General features: G+C 44.3%; 1 protein-coding gene across 2 annotated transcripts in view; it reads left to right on the forward strand.

Annotated features, from left to right (window-relative positions):
* The first annotated feature begins 969 nt into the window (after nt 1-969).
* XPO6 (exportin 6) overlaps nt 970-25,883 on the forward strand; it is a 92,004-nt gene continuing 67,090 nt past the window's right edge. The window contains exon 1 of one of the 2 annotated variants that reach the window (XM_037507381.2): nt 970-1,472. In XM_037507381.2, the coding sequence (XP_037363278.1) occupies nt 1,470-1,472 (3 nt within the window). In that variant the 5' untranslated portion in view covers nt 970-1,469. The remainder of the gene's footprint in view (nt 1,473-25,883) is intronic. The other variant, XM_037507382.2, reaches the window with a different exon arrangement.

Here is a 25,883-nt window from a genome sequence, read left to right on the forward strand (position 1 = left end):
TTACAATTAACTTATTCAGTGGCTTATGTTGCTTACCTGCCTCGAAGGTAGGGATTACAGATTTTTTTTTGATAAAAATGTGATTTTTATTTGACAGATTGAGGGGACGGGGTAGCTGTTTTGCTCTCATGAGGGCAGCGTCTGCCATTTGTTCCAGGGGTTACGATTCCGGCCGTACCTGACCCTGCAGTCATCTGCCACTCCTCAGCCACCACGCCTTTAAAACTTTATTGGTGTCAAACTTGGTAAAGCTCCACTTCTTGGAAATATGAATTTTCTGGCGGCCAGGGAACTTGAACCTGGCCCTTACACCTCATTGACAAGCTCCTTGCTCTGCAGCTTGGTACTGATGGACAAGATGACTTGGCCAATGTGGGTCACTGTGCCCTGGGGCGCTCCAAAGGTGCCCTGCATACCCGTCTGGGGACTAACAGCGGGGACAGCATGAGGTTTTATTAGTGGGTGAGTCCCAGTTCCAGCAGCAGCAGCAGCGCCTGGGCTAACGCAGGGCTAAATTAGTGCGTGGATTAAATGGATGCAAGTGCCAAGAAGACAAAGCTGCGTGCCCCTGACTTCCAGCCAGGTGCCCGGCACGTAGACGGTGTCCCCCAAAGCTGTGCGGAATGCATGAGCCAAGGAAGCAAAAGCGAAACCCTCCCTTCACCAAGATGGCAGGTCGCGGTCCTTTACCAACATGGCCGCCGCCCGCGAGGGCCTGCGGCGGCGCGGGGCGGGGCCCTGGGGGCGGGGCCAGGCGGGGGCCGTCAGGTGCGGCCCCGCCCCGCGCCCGCCTCCCCCTCCCCGCGCGATTCCGGATTGGTCCGGATCCAGCGCCGAGCCCGGCGGCCGCGCCGTGGGGCCGCGCCGGGCGCTCGCCACTTCCGGCGCGCTGGGCTGTTGGTCGGGGGCGGCCGCGCGGCGCGGCGGGCGGCTCCGGGCGGCGCGCGCAGGGATGCTCCGGGGGGCGGCGGCGGCGGCAGTGTGGGCAGCGGCGGCGAGGACAGCGCCGGCGCCCGGGCCTCTTCCCTGAGCCCCCGCTCGGACCGCGCCGCCGAGGCCCCTTCGGCGTCCGCCCTCCAGCCTCGGGGCCGGGCCAGCCGCCGCTCCTGAACGGGAGGCCGGGGAGCCCCTGCCTGGGCCCGTCGCCTCCCCTCGGGGGTCGGGCCCGGGCAGGGGGCCCCCGAGCCGCCGCCTTCCTTGCCGGCCGCCGAGCCCCATTTCCTGCTTTTTCAGTTTCCTCCGGGAGGGAGGGTGGGTGTGGATGAATTCTTCCGGGGGTCCCCGATGAGGCGGGCCGGGGGGCCGCGCTCTTTTTAGAGGGTCCCCGCGGGACCCGGGGGGGCACGAGGCTGTCTTTGCATGGGCGGGGGACTCCCCGAGCCTGCTGCGACCATGACCTGAACTGTGCGAGCGGGACGTGTCCGAACCCGAGAGCCAGCTCACCTGAGCCGCCCTCGCCCCCGGCCAGCATGGTAAGTGGAGCCCGACCCCCTTCGCACCCCGGATGTGGGGTCTCAGGGCTGGGAGCGGGTTCCTGGACTGCTGAGCCATCGCTGCTCCCCGGGGCGGGGAGAGGCGCGTGCCGAGCCCGGCAGTGACACATGCGTGTAGGGTTTGCAGCCCCAGCTCTGCTGTCCCCTCCCCCCACCTTCCCCCACTTCTCCCCAGGGGATGTCTCCGGACGGGGAGGAACCTGGAAGCGTAGCAGGCGCTACTCTAGCATCTGGTGATTGCCTCTCTTACAATGTTGCTCATCCTGACAGTAGCCATTATTTATTTATTTGAGGCCTTACTATGTGTGTGAGGCCTTAGGCTAAGTGATTGACGTGTGTCATTTAAGTAGCACACCAACCCTCTGTTCTCGAGCTGGGACACTGAGGTACAGAGCAACATTTGCAAGGTCACTTGACAGTGTTGAGGTTGGAGCCTAGACGGTCTGACTTTTGGCATCATTTTAGATACAATATGCTGGGCAGATTTAGACGGGATCTGGAAGGCTATTTCATCCAGTTTAGGTTTCTATATGGGGAAACTGAGGGAGGGTTCCTGATTTGCAGGGGTCATTTGCCTCCATAGTAGCAAGGTCAGGAACAGTGCCTATCTTTTGCCACCCAGTCTGCTGTTCTTCTGCAACAGGCTCTGGCTTTTCCCCTGCTGGTGCCTGGAAAACTGATCATTCTTCCAGATCTAGCTCTGAAGCTACCTCTTCTGAAGATACTTCCCACGTTTCTCACACCAGTAGACACTGAGGATTGCCTTAGATATGTGTACTCAAATCTGTTTGTCAACGGGCTTTTGTTTCTGAGCCTTTCTGTCTACTGTAGACTCAGCTTCCTCAGAGGTGAAATTTTCTGAATCTGCTCCAGCTCTTGACACATGGTAATACCAAGGGGGGAGTGGTTGCCCTGTGTGGGTGCCCTCAATGTCAGCGCTGTTCTCCCATTTTCAGGCTGCCCATTTTACTCCTGCCCAGTTAGAGTTTAGTAGAGAAAGGGACAAAACGACATGTGTGATGTAGGTGGTCAGGGGTATTCAGAACATTCAAGACACCTGAGGTGGTTTGTTCTGGGCACCGCCCTTCGTGGGCCTTCCAGCTGAAGGGCATGTTAATGCTGAGCAACACTGTGTAGTATAGCCCCCCCTTATCTGCCCTTTTGCTTTCTAGGTTTCAGTTTCTTGAGCTCATCAGTGGTCCTCAAGAAGATGTTTTGAGAAGAGACCACATTCACATAACTTTTGTGATTGTTTTATTGTATTAGTTACTCATGTTATAATCTCTTGTGCCTACTTAATAACTTAAACTTTCTCGTAAGTATGTATATGGGGAAAAATGTAGTATATCTGTAACTCTGTGTTTTGTACTCTCTGGTTTCAGGCGTCCACTGGGAGTCTGAGGACATGTCCTCCAGGGTGAAGGGGACTGCCATAGATGTTATATGTAGCGTAGTGACTGATCAGTTAAGCTTTCTTGAGTCACAATTTCCTCGCCTGTAACACGGAGATAGGAATTCTATAATGAATAATCCAAATATACGAAATATAATTAGTGATGAAAGTAGTACTATTTCTTCATTCTTACAGCGAGCTCTTGGTTTTATTTTTAAATTGTGAAATATACATAATGTAAAAGTTACCATTTTAGTCATTTTTAAGTGTGGTTTGGTGGCCCTAAGTGTGCTCACATTGTTGTGTAGCCATCACCACCATCCATCCCCAGAACTTTTTTCATCTTGCAAAACCGAACTCTGTATCCACTAAACAATATCTCTCCTTATCCCTTGGCCACTAACACTTTCTGTCCCTGGAGCTCTGACTACCTAGGGTATATCATGTATAAGTGGACTCATACAGATTTGTCTTTTTGTGACTGGTTTATTTTACCCAGCAGTCTTTCATCTTTAGCCATGTTCTATCATGTGTCAGCATTTCCTTCCTTTTTCAGACTGAGTAGTACTCCGCCTGTGTACTGTGTGTACCATCTTTTGTTTTCCATTCATCTGGACACCTGCGTTACTTCCACATTTTGACTATTGTGAGCAGTGCTGATGTGAGCATGGGTGGACACATCTTACAGTCAGGTTTAGCCACTAATGCCAGGCTCTGGGGTGTGTACAGATGAACCAGTAGGCATAGTCCTCCCTCTGGGGGCTCTCAGTATTGCTTTAGGACCCGTGGATGAAATTTTTTAGAAATTTTAGCGGCTATCAACTAAGCCAGCCAAGCACTCTTGATTTTAGGTTTCATTGTAATTGGCAGTCATGAAAATGACTTCTTTGAGCAGTTCAAATAGTTGATTTCATGATCATCATGTACCTTTTTTCCTGAGGTAAGTTTCAAGTCAAAGTTTTTATAACCTAGACGTCACTTATTTAAGCGCAGGGGTGGCCACAGTGGCTGTGAGGTAATTAGGACCATCTAATCAGGTCCTTCCGCATTATTGACATCATCCTTTCCTGTAGGTGACGGGGGTAGGAGTGGGCCAGGCCTCATCCCCAGAATGCAAGGTCTTATACTTTGATGTATAAATTTGAGCCTTTTTAATATTTTTAAAATTCTACTTAAAAAAATCAGGCTTCATGTGGACATGGGACTTCTAAAAGTAACTTCAACTCTTAAGATGAAAATGGTGTAATAATGACAAAACTACCATTTATTAAGTATCTGTGGTAGCTAGCTAATTTTCTTTTAGTTATTCAGTGTCAGTTAACTACACGGGCCCTGTTGGGTTACTTACTATCTTTACTCCCAGAGGGTGGGAGATAACAGACCTGCTGTAGGGTACCTGCCCAGCCAGCGGCAGAGCAGGTACCTGAACCCAGGGGGCTGAACTCCAAAGCCTGTGCTCTGTGCAGTCCTTGGACCAGCTCCCCTGGAAGACTGGCAGGAATGTCATCCAACTGTGCTTTGCTTCTGAGAGAGTGATGGACACCTAGTGGAATTTACTGCAAGCTGTTCCTTTATTTTCTTTTTTTTAATTTTTTTTCTTTTTTTTTTTTAATAGAGGCATGTTTATTTATTTATTTGTTTGTTTTGTTTATACATGCACTGGGTACAGTCAGAAGCGCGGGAGGGTGAGAGAATTCACCAGAGCCAGAGCGGGGAGCAGAGCAGGCAGAAGGACCGAGGTACACTGCTGAGGGGAGCAGCGGGCGGCAGGAGAGGTCTGCGCACCATGTGGGACCCTCCTCCGGTGGCTGGGGAGCAGCCGGGGATCGAACTGTTGCCGCAGAGGCTGCGGGGCAGGTTCGCAACTCAGCGCTCAACTGCTGCGCCACCAGGGAGGCCCGCAAGCTGTTCCTTTAGAAAGAGGGGTCTTGACTTGCAAATTTAGAACCAGTTAGCAAAGATTTATTGTTGCAGTACAGAATTACTAGAACAGCTAGACTGTGACTCCATTTGTTTAACTGACAATTTCAGGTTGATTTCCTATCAGTTCTTGAGTGGTGTAACATGTTAGAAGTTCCCACCACTTCTCTGAAAACTTGTTACTTAATATTGAACAAGCTGTTGCCTGTTTTGGAAATTTTGTCCAAAACTGAAGCCTGTCTTAGTGTTTTTTTAATTGCTTAGAAAATTGGTTACAAAAACTTATTTTTGAGTGTCACCTTCCAAAGTGGCCCCTGGGATGGGGGCAAATTAGACCTTCTAGATGGTGTGTTACTCATTGTTCATCAACAGTGTTGCATCGTGTACCATATTATAAGAGCTTTGAAGAAGCCATAGTGATGGAGGGAGATGGCAGGGAGAGGATCAGTGTACTCAGGTCTGTAGTCAAATAATTTAAGGGTAGCCTGCGAGACAGGTTAAATATCAGAAATGACTAACACCTTTCGAAAAAATTAGTATACGACACGGTTCAAGTGATAAAATTACCTGGTAAAGTAAACAAAAGCAGAAAACTATTAATGTGGTTTAGAGAAATAATTATAGTAAGGCAGAACTTTTTATTACCCTGGTTTATTTTATTTTTTAAAATATTTACTTATGCATACAAGAACTCGGGTACAGACCAGAGGTGTGGGGGGTGAGAGGATTCACCAGAGACAGAGTGGGGAACAGAGCAGGCAGAATGACTGAAATACACTGCTGAGAGGAGCAGCGGGTGAGGCAGGAGAGGTCTGCTGCGCCATGTGAGTTGCTCCCTGGCTGGGGAACGAACTCGTGCTGCAGTGGCTGCGGATAGCTTCATAGATTGCGTCTTAACCCCTTGCGCCACCAGGGAGGCCCTGCCCTGGTTTATTCATGAAATAATTTATTGACTTTCCACAAGAAGCTTAAGGTACTGTGGGTATTATATAATAATATAATAAATTAATAGGGCTTAACATATGCTGGGCACTTTACATACATAAACTCATTTATTCTTCTAAACAATGCTGGGAGGTAGAGGCTATTTTGATTTCATCTGAGGGAGATTAACTGAGGAGAGGGCCCTGGGAGGAATATTTGAGTCCTGAAGGATGAGGAAGAATTTGGCAGGTAGTCAGAGGTTAAAAAAAAAACAACTTTCTAAGTAAAAATTGTTTACAGATAGTTATGAAGCTTAAATATATATCAATAAAGATGATAGAAAATCGATGTTTAGGGAGAATGAAGGAAGGTATAGGCCTTTTTTGGGCTTTACATATGTCGATGTAACACACATACTATTTTTTCTCATTGTAACTACCATTACCCCTATTTTTCTGGTGAGCTTTTGCCACATTTCTTTATTCTTCTTTGCTACAGAACTCCAGGAAAGAGTGGTCTCTACCCCTCTCTAATCCCCCCAACTTTCATTCTCTTAAGCTCACTTTTCAAGGTCCCTTCTACCACTGTTGCTAAACCCAGTGGTTAGCTCTTAGTCATCTTCACTTGTCCTGTCAGTAGCACTGGACAAATTGGACACGCCCCTTTGCTTGAACTCCAGGCTACCAAGATGTGGTTTTGCTCCCCCCACCTCTAGTCCACCCCCAACCCCCACCATGGCCACTGGTTGTTTCTTCCTCATCTCACTGATCATTGACTAGCTGGCGTACCCTAGGGCTCAAGCTCCTAGTCTAGACCTCTCTCCTCAGCTGCAGTTCTCATATCCAGCTGCCTGCTTTGCGCAAACTTATTTGTAAGACATGTGAAAGGTAACATGTTGCAGACTTAACTCCTGATCTTCCCTCTAAGTTTTTTCCTCCTTTAGCCTTCTCTGTTTCAGTTGAGGTCAGCTCTATCCTTCCAGTTGCTTGTGCCAAAAATCTTGGAAGTCATCCTTGATTTTTCTCTCCCACCCCACGTCTAGACCATATCAGGAAGGTACATTGTTTTCTACCTTTGAAACGCAGCCCAGAATTCAGCCCTTCTTGTTCCCCCCACTGCTGTCCCTCTGGCCTGGGCCTTTATCTCTTGACTGGATTACTGCACTTGCCTCGTTAAGTATTCTGGCTTCTGACTTTGCCATTTTATAAGCCATTTTTAGCATGTGGTCCCAGTGGTCCTTTAAAAACTAAGGCCAGTAGTGTCTTTGCTCTGCTCCCATGGCTTCCCCCACCCCCCACCAGAGTGAAGACAGCCGCCCACATGGTTCTCCATGAGCTGCTGTGTCCACTGTTACATTCCTGTTTGTCTCCTGCTACTCTTCCCTGGCGCTCTGATTTATCTACCTTGATCTTGTTGCTGTTCTTCAAGCAGTGGGACTTGTGTGTTCCTGCCACACGTTTTGGCCTGGCTATTGCCTCTGCTTGGACTACATTTAACTCCCTTGACACCTGCACAACTAACTTGGTCTTCTTCGTGTCCTCTCAAGAGCCATCTCCCAATGTGGCCTATGCTTACCTCTGTTTAAAGTTGTAATCCCTCTCCAGAACTCCCAGTAAATCAGCTTGGACTTTTCCTTATCCCTTGAATCTGCAGTCAGTCAGTTTTTAAGTAGTCCTTTACTTGTGACATTTACAGTTTTAAGTCATTTCATATACTTAATGTCTTTAGTTATTGTCATTGCCTTCTGCTAAACTAGAACTCCATAAAACTTGGAATCTTTGGTTTTTCACTCATGGATCTTGAGTCTGGGACAACTGGCATAGAGGTGTTGGTTAAGTTGGGGTAGGACTGCTATGGAGGTCTTGGGAATTCAAAGAGGGCTTCAGAGAGCTGGAGTAAGCTAGGTTTCCTAGGGTGACTAGAACTTGCAAAGGGAATGTTTCAGAAGATAAAGGTATAAATAAATATGAAATGTTAAGAAAGCACTGAATAAACTGGTTTGGCCACGGTAGAGGTTTCTTGTATAATTGCAGAGACAGCTGTAAAGGTGGGTTATGGCTAGATTATGGAAGCCTACAATTTTACTCTAGGAAATTTGCCTTTATTTTTTTGCTTTGTTAGATTGGCATGGGAAACCAAATATAACTCTCTGCCTGTATGGCTGTGACAGGCCTGTGCTGGGTGCGGAATTAGGAGTGGAGAGGCAGACTGCAGCAGGAGGTTGTCACTACTTAGAAACGGACTGATTGTAGATGCACAGGATGAAGGGAAAAGCCCAAGCTGATTTTGGAAGCCTCTAACCTGGTAATTTAGTACAGTGGGACATTTTAATTAACTGGTGCTTTAGATTTGGGGGGATTGGAAGAGACAACAGATAAGGAAACAGGAAGATGGGTCTTCTACTGATAAGGGATTTGACTCTCTAGGTAAGTGGGCATTTGCCGCTGGGTTGAGATGATGCTCATTGGCATTGGCCCAGAACAAGGACCTTGAGGATTTTAGGTGCCCAACTGAATCGTTGGCTTGTTGATCCGCATGCCCCGGTCTTGGAAGATGTGGTAGCACAGGCTGGGCGGACGAGGGAGGGAATTCCTGAATGTGTAGCTGAAACTCTGCTCTGCTTTTGCAGTCCCCATCCCCTGCACCCCAGTGGTCCGTTCTGCAACCCACTGCAGACTGCCTTTTTCTTCTCACCGGTTTCCAAGATCACCTTTAACTTCTGTGTGCTGAAGTCACCACAAATAGCTTTTTTCCCTTCCTTCTATCTTTTAACTTTTCCTCTCGACTTTTGGCAACCACTGGTCTCCTTTGGTGTGTTGGTTCAGTCTCCCTTGATGTTTATCGTGGCTTCAGTTATGACCTGTATACCAAAGAGAATTCAGCCTTCCTCCCCAGCCCTTTGTGTCCTCTCGACTGTCCTGTGGACATCGCATTAGACATGTCTCGGCCAAATCCATCATCTTCCCCTCAGGTTAGTGCCGCCTCCTTAAGCCCTAGTTCTGCTACTGACCTTTTCACCAGACACTAAAATGAGAAACCCAAGCCATCTTTAACTTCCTCTTTGGCTGTCAACCCCTCATTTTTAGATCTCTTGATGCTTATTTGTTTCCTGACTCCCTAGCCTTTCCCTCCATTTTCTCTACTTTGGTTAGACCCATTGTCATCTCTTGATTTCAGTGTTGGTGTCATGACAGCTTCCGGGTTCTTCTACCAGTCCATCTTCTGTCTTCCTGCCAGAGCTACCTCATAGGGCTCAGGTGTGATCATGCCACTTGGTCCAAGCCATTCAGAGCAGAGCGTCTCTGTTGTGTCTCAGACACCAAGTTTTCATCATGGTAGAATAGCAACAAACACATGGACCTGGAAGTTCATAGATTTACTTCCATTTCTCCCAGTGAGGTTGAAGGTGATTTATTAAATGCTTAAAGTGATTTGGAATATCTTTTAAAGACTTCCCAAGTTATGTCTTGTTCTCTAGCTGCAACAAAGCACTTATCATTGTCAGAACACTGAGAATGCTTTCTTCCTCCTGCCTCTGCGCAGTGCTGCGCCCTCTGCTTGACTGTCTTTTTCTTCCTTTTTTGCAGGTAAGACCTTACCTCCCATTTCAAAGTTACCAAAAAACATAACTTCTTTGAGGCTTTCCAATGACTAGTTTGAGTATCTTTAATTATAAGGTTTTTTTTTTTTACTTATTTTGATTTTTGTTATTATATAAGAATTACAAGACTACATTCTTAGTAAGCGTCAAACAATCCAGAAATTTAAAGAGCAAAGTGTGAAAATCTTCCATCCCCTTGCTCCTTCTCTGCAGGGACCTAAGATGTGGCTTTGCTACTTCCACCCCCTCTACTGTCCTTACCCCACTGGTTGTTTCTTCCTTATCTCACTGATCTTTTTTTTTTTTTTTTTTTTTTTTTTATAGAGGCATGCTTTTATTTATTTTGTTTTGCTGGTTTGTTTGTTTGTTTGTTTTGTTTATACATGCACTGGGTACAGTCAGAAGCGCGGGAGGGCGAGAGAATTCACCAGAGCCAGAGCGGGGAGCAGAGCAGGCAGAAGGACCGAAGGACACTGCTGAGGGGAGCAGCGGGCGGCAGGAGAGGTCTGCGCGCCATGTGGGACCCTCCTCTGGTGGCCGGGGAGCAGCCGGGGATCGAACCGGCGCCGCAGAGGCCGCGCGCAGCTTCGCAACCCAGCGCTCAACCGCTGCGCCACCGGGGAGGCCCCTATCTCACTGATCTTTGAATAGCTGGAGTGCCCTAGACCTCAGACCTAGTGACTTCTCAGTCTCGACCTCTCTCCTTAGCTTCAATTCTCATGTCCAGCTGCCTACTTTGCCATGCAAACTTTGTAAGACATGTGAAAGGTACTGTGTTTCAACTCCTGAGCTTCCCTCTAAGTCTTCTCCCACGACCTTCTCTATTTCAGTTGAGGGCAGCTCTATCCTTCCAGTTGCTGAAAAATTACTGATCTAAAGAGAGGCGTCATATGAAGAGAAAAAACTTGACTTGTGAAAGACCTCAAAGAGATGTAAGAAAACATTTTGAGAAAAAAGAATTCCCCTTTATACCTCAGTAGTGAATCGGTTGAAAATGAAAGAGAACTTTGAGGTGACAGCTTTTATTGGCATATTCAATAAACCTGTGATATTTAACACTTTTGTTTTTGAATTTTTTGTCAGTAACCTTCAAGGCCTTTGATAAGTTATTTCAAAAGATATGACTTGTAGCCTCTTCAATTGTCTGGAGCAAGTCACTTAGGGGGCCGTCTTTACTTTTGGAAGATAAACCCCCAAAGAAATTCAACTACTAGAACTGGTAATGCAAATGAGAAGCTATGAGGAAGTTAAAGTTCTTGGGAAGACAGTAGAAGTTACAAATAAAGAGTAGAATGTTAAAATTTGGTGTCTTGGGGCCACTGTAATCTAGATCTAGGAAAAAAAGGAAAGCAGTTCCTAGTACGAGGCCATGGTACATGTTGCTGATTATTTACAGAAAGTTGAAGAGATACTTGTGCCAGTCTGTGTACCTGAATGTGTGTGATTTGTAATTCTTTACTGAACTGGAAAGTCAGGAGCTGGAGAAAGCATTATTTGGGGATGAATTGTGAATCTGGGGGCTCACTTGCAAGAATTGCAGAGTAGTTGGAATTCATCTGATCTGCATCTACTAAATGTAAGAATGGAAAGGGGGAGAAGTTCTAAAAGTGTGTAACTTCTGAAATTTCTAACCCTGGATGTGGTGGGGGATAAGTGCAGAAACAGAACCTTGTGAGAGGGATGGCTGTTCTTAAAAAAAAAAAAAAAAAAAGCCTGACCAAATTGGGTTGTGTCAGTGAAGTTTCCCAAAAGTCGGTGTGCGTGAGTTGGGTTTCAAAGCAGTGGTAGGAAATCAAGAGGCAAAGAATTTGGGACCTGAGTTGAAGAAGCAAAGGGCCTTTTTGGGCAGATGGAGTCACAGATATACATGGAAAGTGTAAAAGTTCAGTGTGTTCAGGTGATTTCATAAAGATGAAAACTTCAAAGTGTTGAAGAACAAGGTGTCTATTAGGTAGCACAGGTGATGTCTGTGACTGCAGCTACTCTGGGAGAGATTTTTATGTAATTCATGAGGAAAGATGCTTTACCATTCTCCAGGAAATTATTCATCTACATTCTGCATTCTGTTTTTAGAGAATGACAAATTAAGTGATCTATCAAGGATTTATTTATTTAAATTAAGTCTCTTATTTTGGGATAATTTAGATTTGCAAAAATAGTGCAGGGAGTTCCTGTCTATTCTCAAATAGGGGTTTATTAAAACAAACAGTTCCCTTCTCCCAACTGCAGTACACAGTTCTTCCAAGATTTGTGACTAGTAATTTAGCTCAATTTCTGCACTTTCTTTGTTCTAGCATTGCTAGACAATTAAAGTATGTGCTGCTGCTGTTACAGAATCGCTGCCACATCTTGATTTTGGTTAGTTACATTTTCCTGATAGTAAAAAGTATTTTAAACTTTGTAGAATATTTAATAAGTGTTAAGACAAGAAATTACCACCATCTGATTCAACTTCTCATGTCATGTCATTTTTGTTTCTTCTAGTCTTTTTTTAAATTACTTTTAAAGTATGGTTGAGATCACACTGTAAAGGCACATTTTCTGCCTTTTACACGTAGCATTATAGTATAAGTGGTTTTCTAATCATTAAAAACTTCATAAATATTTATGATGACTGTATAATATTACATTGCATGGATTCTTGGATAGTTAGATTGTTTTATATTTTGCCACTGTAAATAATATGTGATTAACGTTGCAAAAAGCTTTTTCTGTAATTCAGAAAATTGCCTTAGGCTGGATTCCCAGAAGGGCCCAAGGGTATGAAGATTTAAAAAAATCTTTTATTTCAGGATAGATTTAGACTTAGCATGAACATTTTTAATGAAGACTGCGAGATATTTTCCAGAAAGGTTATACCAGTTTACTCTTCCCACCAGCTGTAGATAAATAACACTTGTCAGCATGGCATAGTCTTAAGAAAATTGTTACAAAATTAGTAGGTTAAAAAATGGACATTTTGTTCTTATTTACTATGCACTTAAGTACCCTTTATATTTTAATATATTAGAAATGGTGCCTTAGCATTTTTATTTTTTCACATTCTTAAGTTGGATACTTTTAAAACATTTTTGATGAAATATATTGATATATAGATGAAATTTGCCACTTTAAAGTGTCCGGCTCAGTGACACTAAATTACACTTGTCCTGTTGTATGGGCATCACCTCGCCAGTTCCAGAGCCTGCTTCACTCCAAACCCAGGCTCCATGAAGCAGTCACTGCCCATACCACTCTTCCCTGCCCTGGCCAGACATATCTGCTTTCTGTCTCTCTGGGTATGCTTACTCTGAATATCTCATATAAATGGGATCATACAATATATAGCCTCTCAGTATATTTTAAAACAGAAGAAAGATGAGTTAGATTGTTTGAGTTGAATCTCTGTATTATAGTCTGAAAATTGGTAACCCTCTATGCCAGTAGTCTTGAATTCAGCATATTTAGTTGGTCATTCCCAGTTTACGATGGAGGGTGGTAGGGAGAATGGAACCTAAAGTAGGAACAAAGATAGGAATAGGAAAACACGGTGGGTAGAGAGTAAAAGCCAATAAAATGAAAGCACTTTCTGTGGCTGGGAATATACTGGATTTCTTCTAGCGGTTGTTGATCTTTATGGCATTGTGATTTGGACAACTTTCAGATAAGCAAATAGCCTAGCCTCAAAACTAATAAATTCATTCCTGACAGTATCTAATACAATAAGATCTCAGGGAATGTATGAGTTTTTGGCTTGAGAGTATGAGCGGGGCTGGGAACGAAGACCGCCAGAGCAGGAAAAATGGCACAAAGTGTGCTTGCTGGGTGAAGGTGTATTTAAAATGTTGATAGCTGTTACTGGCTAACCTTCCGGTGAGGCAGCCCTGGCTCAGGCCCTGCCAGCCCTGTGGGAGAGCCAGAGGTGCAGCTCATGGTGCGCAGTGTGGTGTTCCGAAACCCAGAAAGAGTGACTGGCTCTGCTAGGGGAGACTACAGTAGCTCCCCAAAGGTGGTGACATTTTCAAGGAGTTTTAACACACAGAAAGGAGTTTCCTAGGTAGAGGGGGACATTCTAAGTAGAGGAACCGGCATGTTTGGAGACATGGAACTATCATGTGGAGGGGAAGTGAGAAGTTGGGTCTGGCTGAGGCACAGATGGGTGAGGAGACGGAATAAGGAAGTGTGGGGACAGTGAAGCTCGGGCAGGTCAGTGCCAGATGGCATGGGGATTTGATCGCCTGCTGGTCCGATGCCAGAGAGCCTGAGTGGCTGCCCTTGAAAGATGCTTGAGAGAGAATTTACAAACCAGGTATTTAGCAGCCACTTTTCACTCCAAGAAAACCTTCTAGGTTGAACTTGAATCACACGTCATGCTGGGAGGGCTTTAGTGCGGAGGTGAGGTGTTTTACTGTGAAGTCTTTTTTTATCGTGCTCTGCAGGCCCATCGGGTTCTTGGAGCTAGTTCAGGAGCTGGATTTGGGCATGTATAGGCATTTGTCCCCCCTCCCCCGCCCCCGTTAATTAAACAGGGTCCCTGAATGAGTTTTATATATTAGGGTTCTGCGCCTGTTTTGTTCTGATTCTTTTGGGGGGAAATATATATATATCAGAACAAAACAGCTTTTGCTGCTGGAATCGTAGATCTGGTCCCAAACCCATGCTGTCCAGACCACAAGCGGAGGCCTGGACTACATGTAGTACTGTTTTCCATTCTTTGCTTGTCCTGCTCGTAGGTGATCTATATAAAAATGAAAGTAAGACAGTAGGGCTATTTTTAAGCACTTACTCGACACGGGGAATTTTTATTTGGTTTCCTCCTCTTTTTTTGTTAAAGTTTATTGACTCGCCAATGAAATACATAGTGAAGTAGTATTGCTCATTTATGATGCGGGGATTTGCATCCATTATGTCATTTACTTCTCATAACTAATTACCCAGTGAGGGGAAGTACTATTGTAAGTCCATTTTGCAAGTGAGGAAACTTGAGGCTCAGAGTAATTTGCTGAAGATGATGTAAATATAAGTGTGAAGTTAGAAATCAGATGCTGAGGGCCTCCCCGGTGGCGCAGCGGTTGAGCGCTGGGTTGCGAAGCTGCCCGCGGCCTCTGCGGCGCCGGTTCGATCCCCGGCTGCTCCCTGGCCACCAGAGGAGGGTCCCACATGGTGTGCAGACCTCTCCTGCCGCCCGCTGCTACCCTCAGCAGTGTACTTCGGTCCTTCTGCCTGCTCTGCTCCCCGCTCTGGCTCTGGTGAATTCTCTCACCCTCCCGCGCTTCTGACTGTACCCAGTGCATGTATAAACAAAACAAACAAACAAACCAGCAAACAAATAAATAAAGCATGCCTCTATAAAAAAAAAAAAAAAAAAAAAAAAAAAAAGAAATCAGATGCTGAACTGGAACTGACTTCAGAGCCTACATCCCTTCAAATGCACCAGCAGTGCATTTTCAGACAGTTCCAGGGTAGAGAGTACCCAGCCACCTGTATTGGGTTTAGGGAAGACAGAATTGGAATTACTGCCCCTTTCTGCTACCACCCAGCATGAAGAGCATAGCTGGGGTGCTGAACCCAGAGCAGCATTGTATCTCCCTTTCCCACTCCTTCCCCATATTGTAGCACTTCTGGTTGAGAACCAAGGGAGGGGGGATGCTTGCTGCCTTCTCAGGCTGCTTATTGTGTGGGGCTGGGCGACCAGTGGTACCTGCTGTGGTGCCACCCCTTCATTATCCTGGGGTGTGAGCAAGGCAAGGTGTCTGGCTGGGTTGGGTAATTGGAGGAGTTCATTAGCCACTTCCTTTCTTCTGAGCACCTCCCTACCCCCAATTAAAAAGCAAGAGCCTGTTGCCATTCTGCCTTTCCAACTCATTGAAACTGATATGGTGGAGGAAGGAAGGAAATCAGATATAGTTCTAATACTACAATATAGTTTTCCATATTGTAAAAATTACAGCTTTTTAAAAAGCATAGTTTTGATTACCAACTATGCTACTGTAAGTAAGAGCTTAGCAAAATTGCCTTGGCTAGTCATGCTGTGCAGGACACGAGAGTCCCCGGCTGGAGAGAGTGGCTCTCCCCAGAGCCTGCCTGTCTTCTACCTCTGTGGCTAGTAGCCATCTATGGTGGTGGAAGGAGTGTTCAGAACCCTGGGCCAGGAAGAGTCACTTCCTACTGCGCACAGATCTCTGCTTGTGCAACACCATCACGCTTCCTGCCTACGTAATCAGAGGTTCCCCACCAGTGCTCTGCTGGTGTGTATATTGTGTAGGGTGCATCAGCGCTGTTTGGCAGTTGGTCATCATGCTTTGAGAGCCTGAGGTAATGTGACTGAGCCTGAATTAAAGGGTTAAGGTGTGCTGCCTCTATTGAGAGGGGCATGCTGATGACCATTTAGGGAGCTTTGTCCTTAGGAAAGCAAAGCCAAACATGGAGTTTGGGTAATTCCTGAAGCTTGCCGCATTAGCCGACATAGCCCAGTGCTTTGTATCCATCAGATTGCACTTTAATACCAAGGATGCTTCAAGAGCTTGCAGGAACTGCCCTGCATTACACAGGCTGTACTCTTGACGTCCATGCTGCCTCTAATCTTGTGTTTTCTCCTGCCTTGCTGAGACTGGTCCACCTCAGTGGGAGCACTGGTTCTCGTGACACTGGCTTGTTCTCGTTCCCGTAGAGGGTGCCAGTTCAGTGTCCGCTCATCTCTGCCTGGGCGCACACTCAGAGGGCTAGAGTTGTCATCCGGGGCCCAGGTGGGAACAGTATTGGAGCACCTTCTTCTGGGCTCTGTCTCCAGCCTCTCATTTCTTCTTTCATGTGTGATTTGTCTTCTAATTTATTTGTGATGGGTGCCCTGGGGAGAGCCAAGCCAAACTGCACTGGCTCTGTCCTCCAGGTACAAGGCCACTGCATCAGGACACTCCTGACCTGTGTGTAGACCCTCACACCTCCTTAACTTCCAGAGAAGCTTGTCTTCCTCCATGTCCTGCCACCTTGTTGTGGCTAGAACCAGCTTTTCCCCTACACTGTTCCAACCAGGGATGACAACTCTAGCCTTCTGAGTGTGCGCCCAGGCAGAGAGAATGGACTCTGAAAGGGCGCCCTCTGCATGAGTAGCGAGAACTAGCCAATTCAAACTACAAACGTATCCACAACTAACAGGCGTCACCACAGCCAGTGCTCCCACTGAGGAGCCAGGTGTGTAGCTGTAGGCCAAGGTGGGAGGAGTGGGCATTGCAGCTTTGCCAGTCATGCAGAGGACCTAGACTTTGATCTGCACTTGAGATCTGCACTTTGATCCGTTTCTTGACACTAAATAGAAATGGATAAAACCTGGAGAAAAGTGATGATGTCCCCCCCCACCCCCCCAAATCCCAACAGTCATGCAGTCTGGAGCTATTTGTCACAATCAAACAATTGTTATTTTTAACTGTTTAGAAAGCTGTCTGGAGATAATTCAGGATGAAGGTGGTGTGGGTTTTACAGGAGACTTGCTCTTGAACTGTATAGGTGGTTACAAAGGTGGATATGAAATTATTTACATATGAGCCGTAGTGTTAATTGTACTTTTGCATATTTATAGTTGTCCATCAACTTCATACCCATTCATTACCTCATTTCATCTGATGCAAGGTAAGGCCAGCTCATTCATCGACCTTTCAGCCCTTGAAGCACAACCATCTGTGCCTCTTAGGGGGTAGCGGAGATGGTCAGGGAAGGGGCTCCGATGGCCCTGCCACCATTGACTTGATGAATAACTGGCTGATTTTGGGCAGGATATTCTTTGAGCTTCATTTTTCTCCTCTGTAAAACAAACTTGGACTTGATGTTCTCTGGGTTTGTTTATTTCTGTCTTAAGATTCTGTAATCTTGTTTTAGAATTTCTTGGTAGCATGCCTTATGCTAATTAATGTGCTCAGTAATCGTCTTTTGAGTTTAATTGACTAGGCGTGCAGATATAAACATTCATGCTCCCGGGATATGTACCTGGGAAAGAGAAACAGATGGGGTTGTAAAGAGAAAACCTATTCTTGGCTAACTTATTTTAGACACTTTCTTGCAGAATAACTATTTTTATCGTTACTTTTTTGGCTGTCTAATTAAAGCCTTCTGATTGGAATATAAATAAATAAGTATATATATTATAAGTACTTCAGCTCCTATTGGGTTATGGGTGTTGCCTAACCAGCAGATGCAAACTTTTTAATGTCTGGACTATATAAGATCCTTTTTCAAAAACTGTGCGTGGAGATAGACCTGATCTGAGAATAAAGCAGGCTTCTTCCTAGGGCGCTATTTTCTTATTTTCTTTTTCCTTTTTGCCCATCTAGCTTGGAGTGGTGCGAAGCAAGGTAGAGTTTCCCAATCCAGCAGATGAGATGTTTAAAAACTTTTTATTTGGAAATAATTTTCAACTGCCAGAAAGAGTGCAAGGAATGAGTGGCACAACGAATACTCTTAAGTCCTTTACCCAGACTCCACAGTCGCTGACATTTGCTTTGTTATTTGTGTTTCTTATTATATACATGCATGTATATATGTGAACACAGTTTTCTCCCTTTCCCTGAACTCTTTGAGAGTGAGCTACCTGCGTATACTTCCTATGAGGGATATTCTACCATGGTGCAGTTATCAACTTCAGTTAATTTAACATTGGTTCAGTACTTTTACCAGCTCTACCATCTGTATTCCAGTTTGTCGGTTGGTCCAGTTTTTTGTCCTTTATAACATTTTCCCTCCAGGACAGGATCTAGTTTAGAATCAGATGTAGCATCTGCTTGTTAGGACTTTCTAGTCTTCTTTAGATTTGTTGTTTAAGATTTTTGACATCACTGTACCTGTTCACTGGTAGCTGTTTGGTGCCTCTTATTTTTGGGCTGCCTGTCGTACATGGATAGATTTCCCCAGTATAAAACATCCTGTCCTCTATGTACAAACGTTTTCTCTGATTGGCCCTCTTGGGTATAGAGTATGCTCCCTCGACCTTGTCACTACACAGGGGCACTGGCTGGGCTTTCTGGCCCAGATGCCTGGCGTTCATCCTGCTTCTCACCAGTGTCCTCAGCAGTAAACAGATCGCTTTTGTTCATGAAAGAGACAGACTCTGACTGGGCACACTGTGCAAACTCAAGAAATACTGGGGTGGGGGCAGGGGTGGAGGGAAGGGGTATTTTGCCACTATCACCTTTATGGTAGTTTTAGATTAAAGCAGAAAAGTGCCTTTTAATGACTAGAATTATGTATAGATGCAGCTGGAGCATATATTTTCATCAAATATTAAGTATATGCATGATGGTATTATGCAGAGTTACATCTGAATATACTCCCAAAGCACAAATATTCAGATTTAGCCTATCAGCAAGTCAACCAGGAGCAAAAGCGTGACTCCAGTGGTTAGTCCCAGGGCCGTGTTCATAGCTGTGGTAAGAGTGCCTGCCCTGGCCTTGATTTCCTGAAATGTGGTTGGCTCTCTCTCTCTCTTTCCTTCAGTAGAAGACATTTCTTTCCTGCAACTTTTGCACCTAATTTTCAGGGTTAGTTACTTCAGTGTATGTATATCTGTGCCTCTGGGCTTTCCTCCCTTTAGCTTGGCCTCTGCCTCTATCACTGGACAGTCTAAGGGAAATCAGGGGCCTGAGGGAACTGAATGAGGCCTTTTGAAGGAGGTGTTGGATGCCCCAGGGTTTTGGTTCTGAGTGCTACACTTTGAAGTTCAGCTGGTTTCATCAGTTTGCTTTTGGAGAAATAAAGTGAGATTTCTACATCATGATTGTTTTAGTTTGTGTGTTTGTTTTTTCAAAAGGACATTGTCTGCAGGTTGAGAGATGGAGCAGTGACAGGAAAGGTGGGGAGAGAATTTGTCTTGGATGTTTTTCTTCTGACACGGGCTTCCTCCATTTGCTTCCTAGCATTTGAACTAAGGAGGGATTGCATAGAGGTGGCATTGATTACCTTCTTGCACTGTAAAATTTAGTGTTGCATTGCATACTTGCAAACATGCAAGCCTAAATGCCAAAGAGATCTTTTTCCTTCTCTGTTTTCTGTGCTGTGAAGACTGTAGGGAGGAATGAGTGTTCTTTTTGAGAGCTTAGAACATCCATGACAATCCAATTAGTTTCCAGAGAAAGTTTATAGGAGGTAGAATTTCCTTGCTAATGCCATCTGTTGTAACACACTCAGGTATGTTTAAATACTTTTTTTTAAAGAGATTTTTTATTTATGCATGCAAGAACTGGGGTACAGGCCAGAGGTATGGGGGGGAGGTGGGTGAGAGGATTTGCTAGAGACAGAGTAGGGAACAGAACAGGCAGATTGACTGAAATACACTGCTGAAGGGAGCAGTGGGCGAGTTAGGAGAGGTCTGCTGCGCCATGTGGGTACCTCCCTGGCCTGGGATTGAACTTGTGCTGCAGTGGCTGCGGTTAGCTTCATAGGTTGCATCTTAACCCCTTGTACCACCAGGGAGCCCCCATTTAAATACTTTTTTTTTTTTAACGATTTATTTATTTATACAAGCACTGGGTACAGTCAGAAGTGCGAGAGGGTGAGATAATTCACCAGAGCCAGAGTGGGGAACAGAACAGGCAGTCTGATGAAATACACTGCTGAGGGGAGCAGCGGGCGTAGCAGGAGAGGTCTGTTGCTCCATGTGGGTCCCTCGCCAGCGGCGGGGGATCGAACCATCGCTGCAGAGGCTGTGCGCAGCTTCGCAGCCCAGCGCTCAACCTCTGTGCCACCAGGCGAGGCCCCCATTTAAATACTTTTTAACTTGGTCTCAAATAGTGTAGAAACACTTTTCTCAGAAACCCTCTTTATATATAGTCAAGTAGAGTGATAAAATTGTAATAAAACTCTTCTAGAAATGTACAAGAATATTGAGTGGGGTGCTGGGCACTAGTTCTGATTTTTTTCCTTTGGTATCAAGCCATGAACCTGAATATTGGCTGCCCATGATTCACCTCCTTGTAGGAACTGCAAAATGTGGCCCCTGGAACAGACAGCAAGAAACTTGATAAAACTTGATAAAAGTTTTCCTCCAATACCAGTTTTACAAAAAGACTAGTCTTTTTGCCCCAGGGATGAAGCATCATATTATCTAACTTCAGTTGTAATTTTTTTTTTTTTTAGATAAATTATTAGCAGTCTCCTATTTTTCAAAATAGTTTCATTGAGTGTTAGCAAAGCTTATTATCATCAGGACCATTACAGTGGGAAATTTATTTATTTATTTTTAAAGATTTTATTTATTTATAGAAGCACTGGGGTATAGGCCAGAGGCGCAGGAGGGTGAGAGAATTTACCAGAGACAGAGCAGGGAGCAGAACAGGTAGAAGGACCGAAGTTCACGAGGCAGGAGATGTCTGCCCCGCTATGTGGGAATCTCCCTGGCAGACCAGGAATCGAAATGGTGTTGCAGAGGCTGCGGACAGCTTCACAGCACTGTGCTCAACCTGCTACGCCACCGGGGAGACCCTACGGTGGGAAATTTAAACAGTCATATGTATCTTGAATTTTGGAGGAGTTACCAGTATTCTGAAGAAAACTAAAAGTGATACTGGCAGTCTTTTTGTTCTCTTTATCCTCCTGAATTTGGTCTATGAAATATTTGAACACTAATCCATGCTGGATGATAAATGTACTCTGTAGAGTCTCCTTGAAGACAGTGTATGCTCTAATTCAGGAGAGAGGCCTAATATCTATGAAGTAGAAGTACTAACAGTTCCAGTATGACTTTCAGCACTTATTTTATTCCTGGCATGGTGTTTACTATGTGCTTCACATAGATTATTTTATTTAATCCTTAGAACAACCCCATGTGTAGGTTCTCTTATAATCCCCAGTTGTACTCAAGAGGAAAAAGATTGACAGATTAACCAGGCCAAGGGTTGAGGTACCTTCTAATTTGCACCCAAGGAACCCAGCTCCAGAGCCAGTGTCCTTTAATTGCGTCCTCCTGAAGTAATCAGGGAGCCGTGCCTTGGGCAGAATGCTGAAACTAATTACTGGAGAAAAGCAGAAGACCCACAGAAGGGAGACTATACTGTAAAAGTAGTAAAAAATGTCGTGAAGGTTGAATCCTGATTGCAAACCCAAGAGCAAATAAAGGATGGGAGTGGACATTTGTGTACGCAGCCATGAGTAACCATGGCTTTCTGTGCCCAGTGCTGCTCAGTTGCCAACCTTTTTTCTGTCTCCCTCTTAGTAAAAACATCATGTCCTTTTTTTTCTTCACAGATTCTTCCCTTCTCCCCACAGGCCAACTCCAATTCTTTGAAGTCAAGCTCAGTTTTACGTATCTTTGCATCTTAGGGGACTTAATGCAGTACCTGTTACTTAGTGAGTACTGAGCTCGTTTGTTGAATGAGTAGCTGAGTCTCTTAGTCGGTCCAGATTTAAAGGCTCCTTAAATCTAGATTTAGAGTAACTGGGGCAGGAAATCTATATTTAGGAGTATTTATCTGGTGGTAAAGTACAGATTGGATTGGAATTGGAAAAATTGACCAAGGAAAAGAAATTATAGTAATCTAGGCAGGAGGTGATAGACAGAGTTCGGTAGAAGTAAGTAGTAGTGAAGGAAAAGGTACAAATCTAAGAAGTAGTGTGTAACAAAAATTAGTTCCAATGACATTTGTTATGGGCATGGAGGATGTGGGGGAGAGTCAAAGAGAGTTTCCAGTGATGTGACCCCTCCCCTCCTTTTCCTTAGAGCTCCTTAGGTGATTATGGGCCTAGGTTGACTTAATAAGTGAGTCAGCAGTGTAGTCTCTGAACTGCTGACCCATGAGCAGTGTGCTAACAGTGCAGCTAGAGCCAGGGCAGGCACAGTTGAAGCTCTTCCGTGTTGCAGATTTTAACACTTTATGGAACAGAAAATTTTGGTTTATTTTTAGATGTATTCATGCTTCTCTGAGAGTATATTCTGAGCCAATAAGATTTATGCATAAAGAACTGGGGTGTAGGCCAGAGGTGCAGGGTATGGGGTGGTGGTGGCGAGGATTCACCAGAGACAGGGGGGAGCAGAACAGGTGGATCTCCTGAAACACATTGCTGAGGGGAGCAGTGGGCGAGACAAGAGCTCCCTGGCTGGGGATCGAACTCATGCTGCGGTGGCTAGAGATAGCTTGATAGTGCTGAGACTTTAATGCCTGCGCCACCAGGGAGGCCTCTGAGTCAAGTTTAACTCATCCTGCCCAGAGTTTTTACTTTGCTGTTGAGATAAGCCAGGTAACTCTTGGGAGTTGTGTTGCCACTCCGGCAGCTCTGAAGACGAACATGTGATGGTTCTCAGAAACCCAGGATTCTTACACTCAGACTTCATCGGTTGTGTAGCTGCAGACTTCCAAATTACTCTCAATAGTTGTGCTAACAAATAAACAGTTCCTGTTTAGTGTCTGAAAGTACCAATTTGGAAATTAGAGATAAGAATAACATTGATTTAAAGATTGTCTGTGTGGTAATAAAAGTGATCTCCTTATGACACTAAAGCACAGATCAAGAAAACATTGTCAAGCCAATATCCCTCCTCTCTGTGAATAGCCATTCTTCTGATTATAACACCATAGATCTGTTTTGCTTGTTTTTAATTAGTTACATAATAATTACATAATTAATGAATGCAAAGTGAATAATGAAGGTTATGTTTTGGCTTCTTTCATTCAACATGTGTTTGTGAAATTCATCATGGCGCATGTAGCAATATTCATTTGTTCTTGTTTTCTTAGAGTGTTCTATGAACGAATAAATCACAGTTTATTTGCTCTACTGGTGGTGGACATTGGGTTCTTTTAACTTTTTTTGGATATTATGAATAATGGTGCTGTAACATTTGTGTACCTTTTTTTGGGGTATGGCTATACAAATATCTATTGGCTCTATTACTGAGCAGTGGATAGACAGGATCATAAAGCACGTAAATGTTCAACAGCTGTGTGATTTTCCAGAGCTGTCTCTCCTCCCACCAGCACAGCATATGCATGTTCCAGTTGCTCAGTAGCCTCAGCAACACTCTGACTGTCCTTTTAATTATAGCCATTTTGGTGGGTGAGTAGCACTATCCTGCTGTTTTTCTCCTGCATGGCCCCATTTCCAGTGAGGTTCAGTACTTTATGTATAGGCTTTTTGAATACCCTCCTTTAAAATTATTTTCCTGTCCAAAAAAAAAAAAAAATTGAGTCATTTGTCTTTTCCTAATTGAGTTGTAGATGTTATTTTATAATATGATAGTAGTTTTCTGTGAGTTAACTCTAATGGAAATGTCTTCTCCCACTTCTTTTGTACTTTTCACTGTGCCGTCTGAGGGACATCCTGACTTGTCCTTTATGTTTAGTGCTTTTGTGTGTTAAGAAATTTTTCCCTACCTCAGGGTCATGAAGGTGGTCAATATTGTCTTCTAGAATCTTTATTATTTCACCTTTCACACATGGATCTACAGTCCAGCTGGTATTTTTGTGTGTGTGAATGTGGCTCTCTTGGTTTTGAGCTAATCTTATCTTTCCTTAGTACATCAAGATCTGGTTCTTGAATCCCAAGCACAAGATGGGAAGCAGTTGGGTGTATCTGAATTCTGAGTGTTCTTCATAAATTACTCAGCACGGTGCTACAGTAGCCTTGGGAATTGAAGTCTTTTCTCCCTACCACACCATGGAGCTTGGTTTTTGCTTTGCTCCTTTGTACTTGAGAGTGTAGTCTGTGGAATATTACTACATCTTTATTTGCCATTAATTCCTTAACCCACTGCAGTATGGATTCTGGCCTCACCACCTGGTTGAAACAGCTGGCAAATGTTCCAGTGGCCTTCTTGGCCAAATGGGGAGACTTCTCCATTATTCTCAAACCTTGTGCAGGTTTTGAACATAGCCTTTATATCTTTACATCTCTGTTCTGATTGCATGACCCTGGTAAATGCTCAGCTTTCTTTACTTCTCCTATAAACTTACATAGTTTCATTTTGAAATCCATTTGAACAAACCTAGCTTGATTTGTTTAGGACAAAGCCCTTAAACCTGAGGGCGTGAATCTCCAGTTTCAAAGTAGGCCCAATCACTTCTTTTGTTTTGCACTGGTCTGTTTTCTAAGACCAAGTAAAAATAATAGCAACCATAACTATGAATTACTTAATTCCTTAGAGTTTACTTAACAGCTTTACATGGATCACTTCATTTTATCCTCCTAATACCCTGGGAGGTAGGTACTGGCGTTCCAGTTATAGAATGGATGGAAAATGCAAACAGCATATTTATTTGTTCTTATTGAGAAACACCTGGTGATGCCACCAGGCTAGGTTTTGGAATTTCCTTTTTCATGTGACCATCATTTGTTGGGAACACCGATCTTATGATCCTTGTGGGTACTTTTGTCTTTCCACTTTCTGCTGGTGTGTTGACTTCTTGGGTTGGAGCAGGGAGGATGGGGTGGACAAGAATGGGAATGGTGATGGAGTTGGATCTTTTGGAACTTGCTGCACAGCCTTTCATACGGGCTGGCAGTTGTCCCATTCACAAGATAAGTCATGATTGGTTGACTGAATGTTGAGCTCAGGTTTTCTAAAGGATCTTCTCTAAAATGATTCATAAGAACAAGTTGTAGAGCAAATTGAAGACATGGCCTTAGTTTTCAGGGACTCATTTGGGCTCCGGGAGAACTACTGATTTATTTGAACTAAGTTCCTGACTTTTTTTTAACAAATATCTCTTAAATTATGTTTTTTTAATTTTTTGCCAGTAAGTTACTTTACCATGTAAGACTTCCCTTTTAATTCTTCCCACAAACTTTCTTTTTGAAACAGCAAGTCCATTTTGAAACAAAATGGTATACAATTTGATTTATGAAACAGATCAAAGCAATCTTTTATATAAATTGCTTAAAAAATTTGAATTTTTAGCATTTACTTAGTCCCTCAGTGAGAAAAGTGAAGCTGTTTGATCATTGCAAAACCTTGAAACAGGTTAGGAGAGGTTGTGGTCTGAATTCAGTGCCACATCCAGTTATCTCTGTATTTGAGTTATGTGGTTTTCACTAAAACAACTTGCAGTCCAAGGATATTTTTCACCTGAACTGACATATTGGTTGAAAAAGGAGTAGAAAGCTATTATAAATATAAAATTGCTGATAGAAAATGATCTCAAAAAAAAAAAAAAAAGCTATCACTGTTGTACAGTGACTCCTCACTCAGTGTGTCAGAGGTCAGTGTCACTGCACAGCTGTGGTGCTGTGGCTGCAGTGTGACGAGGTATTGTGTCTGGCACTGCTGGAGCGTGGTTGCGAGTCCTGTGTAGTGTCCTTTCACATGCTGGTTGATTTAGATGGGCTTGTGCAAGCATGGTTCTGCACAGCACCCGTCCTGACAAATCACGGTTAATGCACAGAGATGGCCCAACTTGCACAGTCTTCTCAAAAGTCAATAACTAGGACTCTGGTAATATTATACTTTGGTGCAGGACATATTTGAATGTGCACTTACAGTTTTAAAATGTAATTTATGTAGTCAGTTTTCTCTCTGGGGGCAATGGAGAGGATATGGAGAAGGGAAGAGGAGAGAGTGGGTGGGAAGAAAGGAATTAATAGATTACCAAGAAATCAG

This window comes from Talpa occidentalis, unplaced genomic scaffold (assembly GCF_014898055.3).
Source record: "Talpa occidentalis isolate TD23 unplaced genomic scaffold, MPIMG_talOcc4v2.1 talOcc4.12, whole genome shotgun sequence".
Lineage (NCBI taxonomy): Eukaryota > Metazoa > Chordata > Mammalia > Eulipotyphla > Talpidae > Talpa > Talpa occidentalis.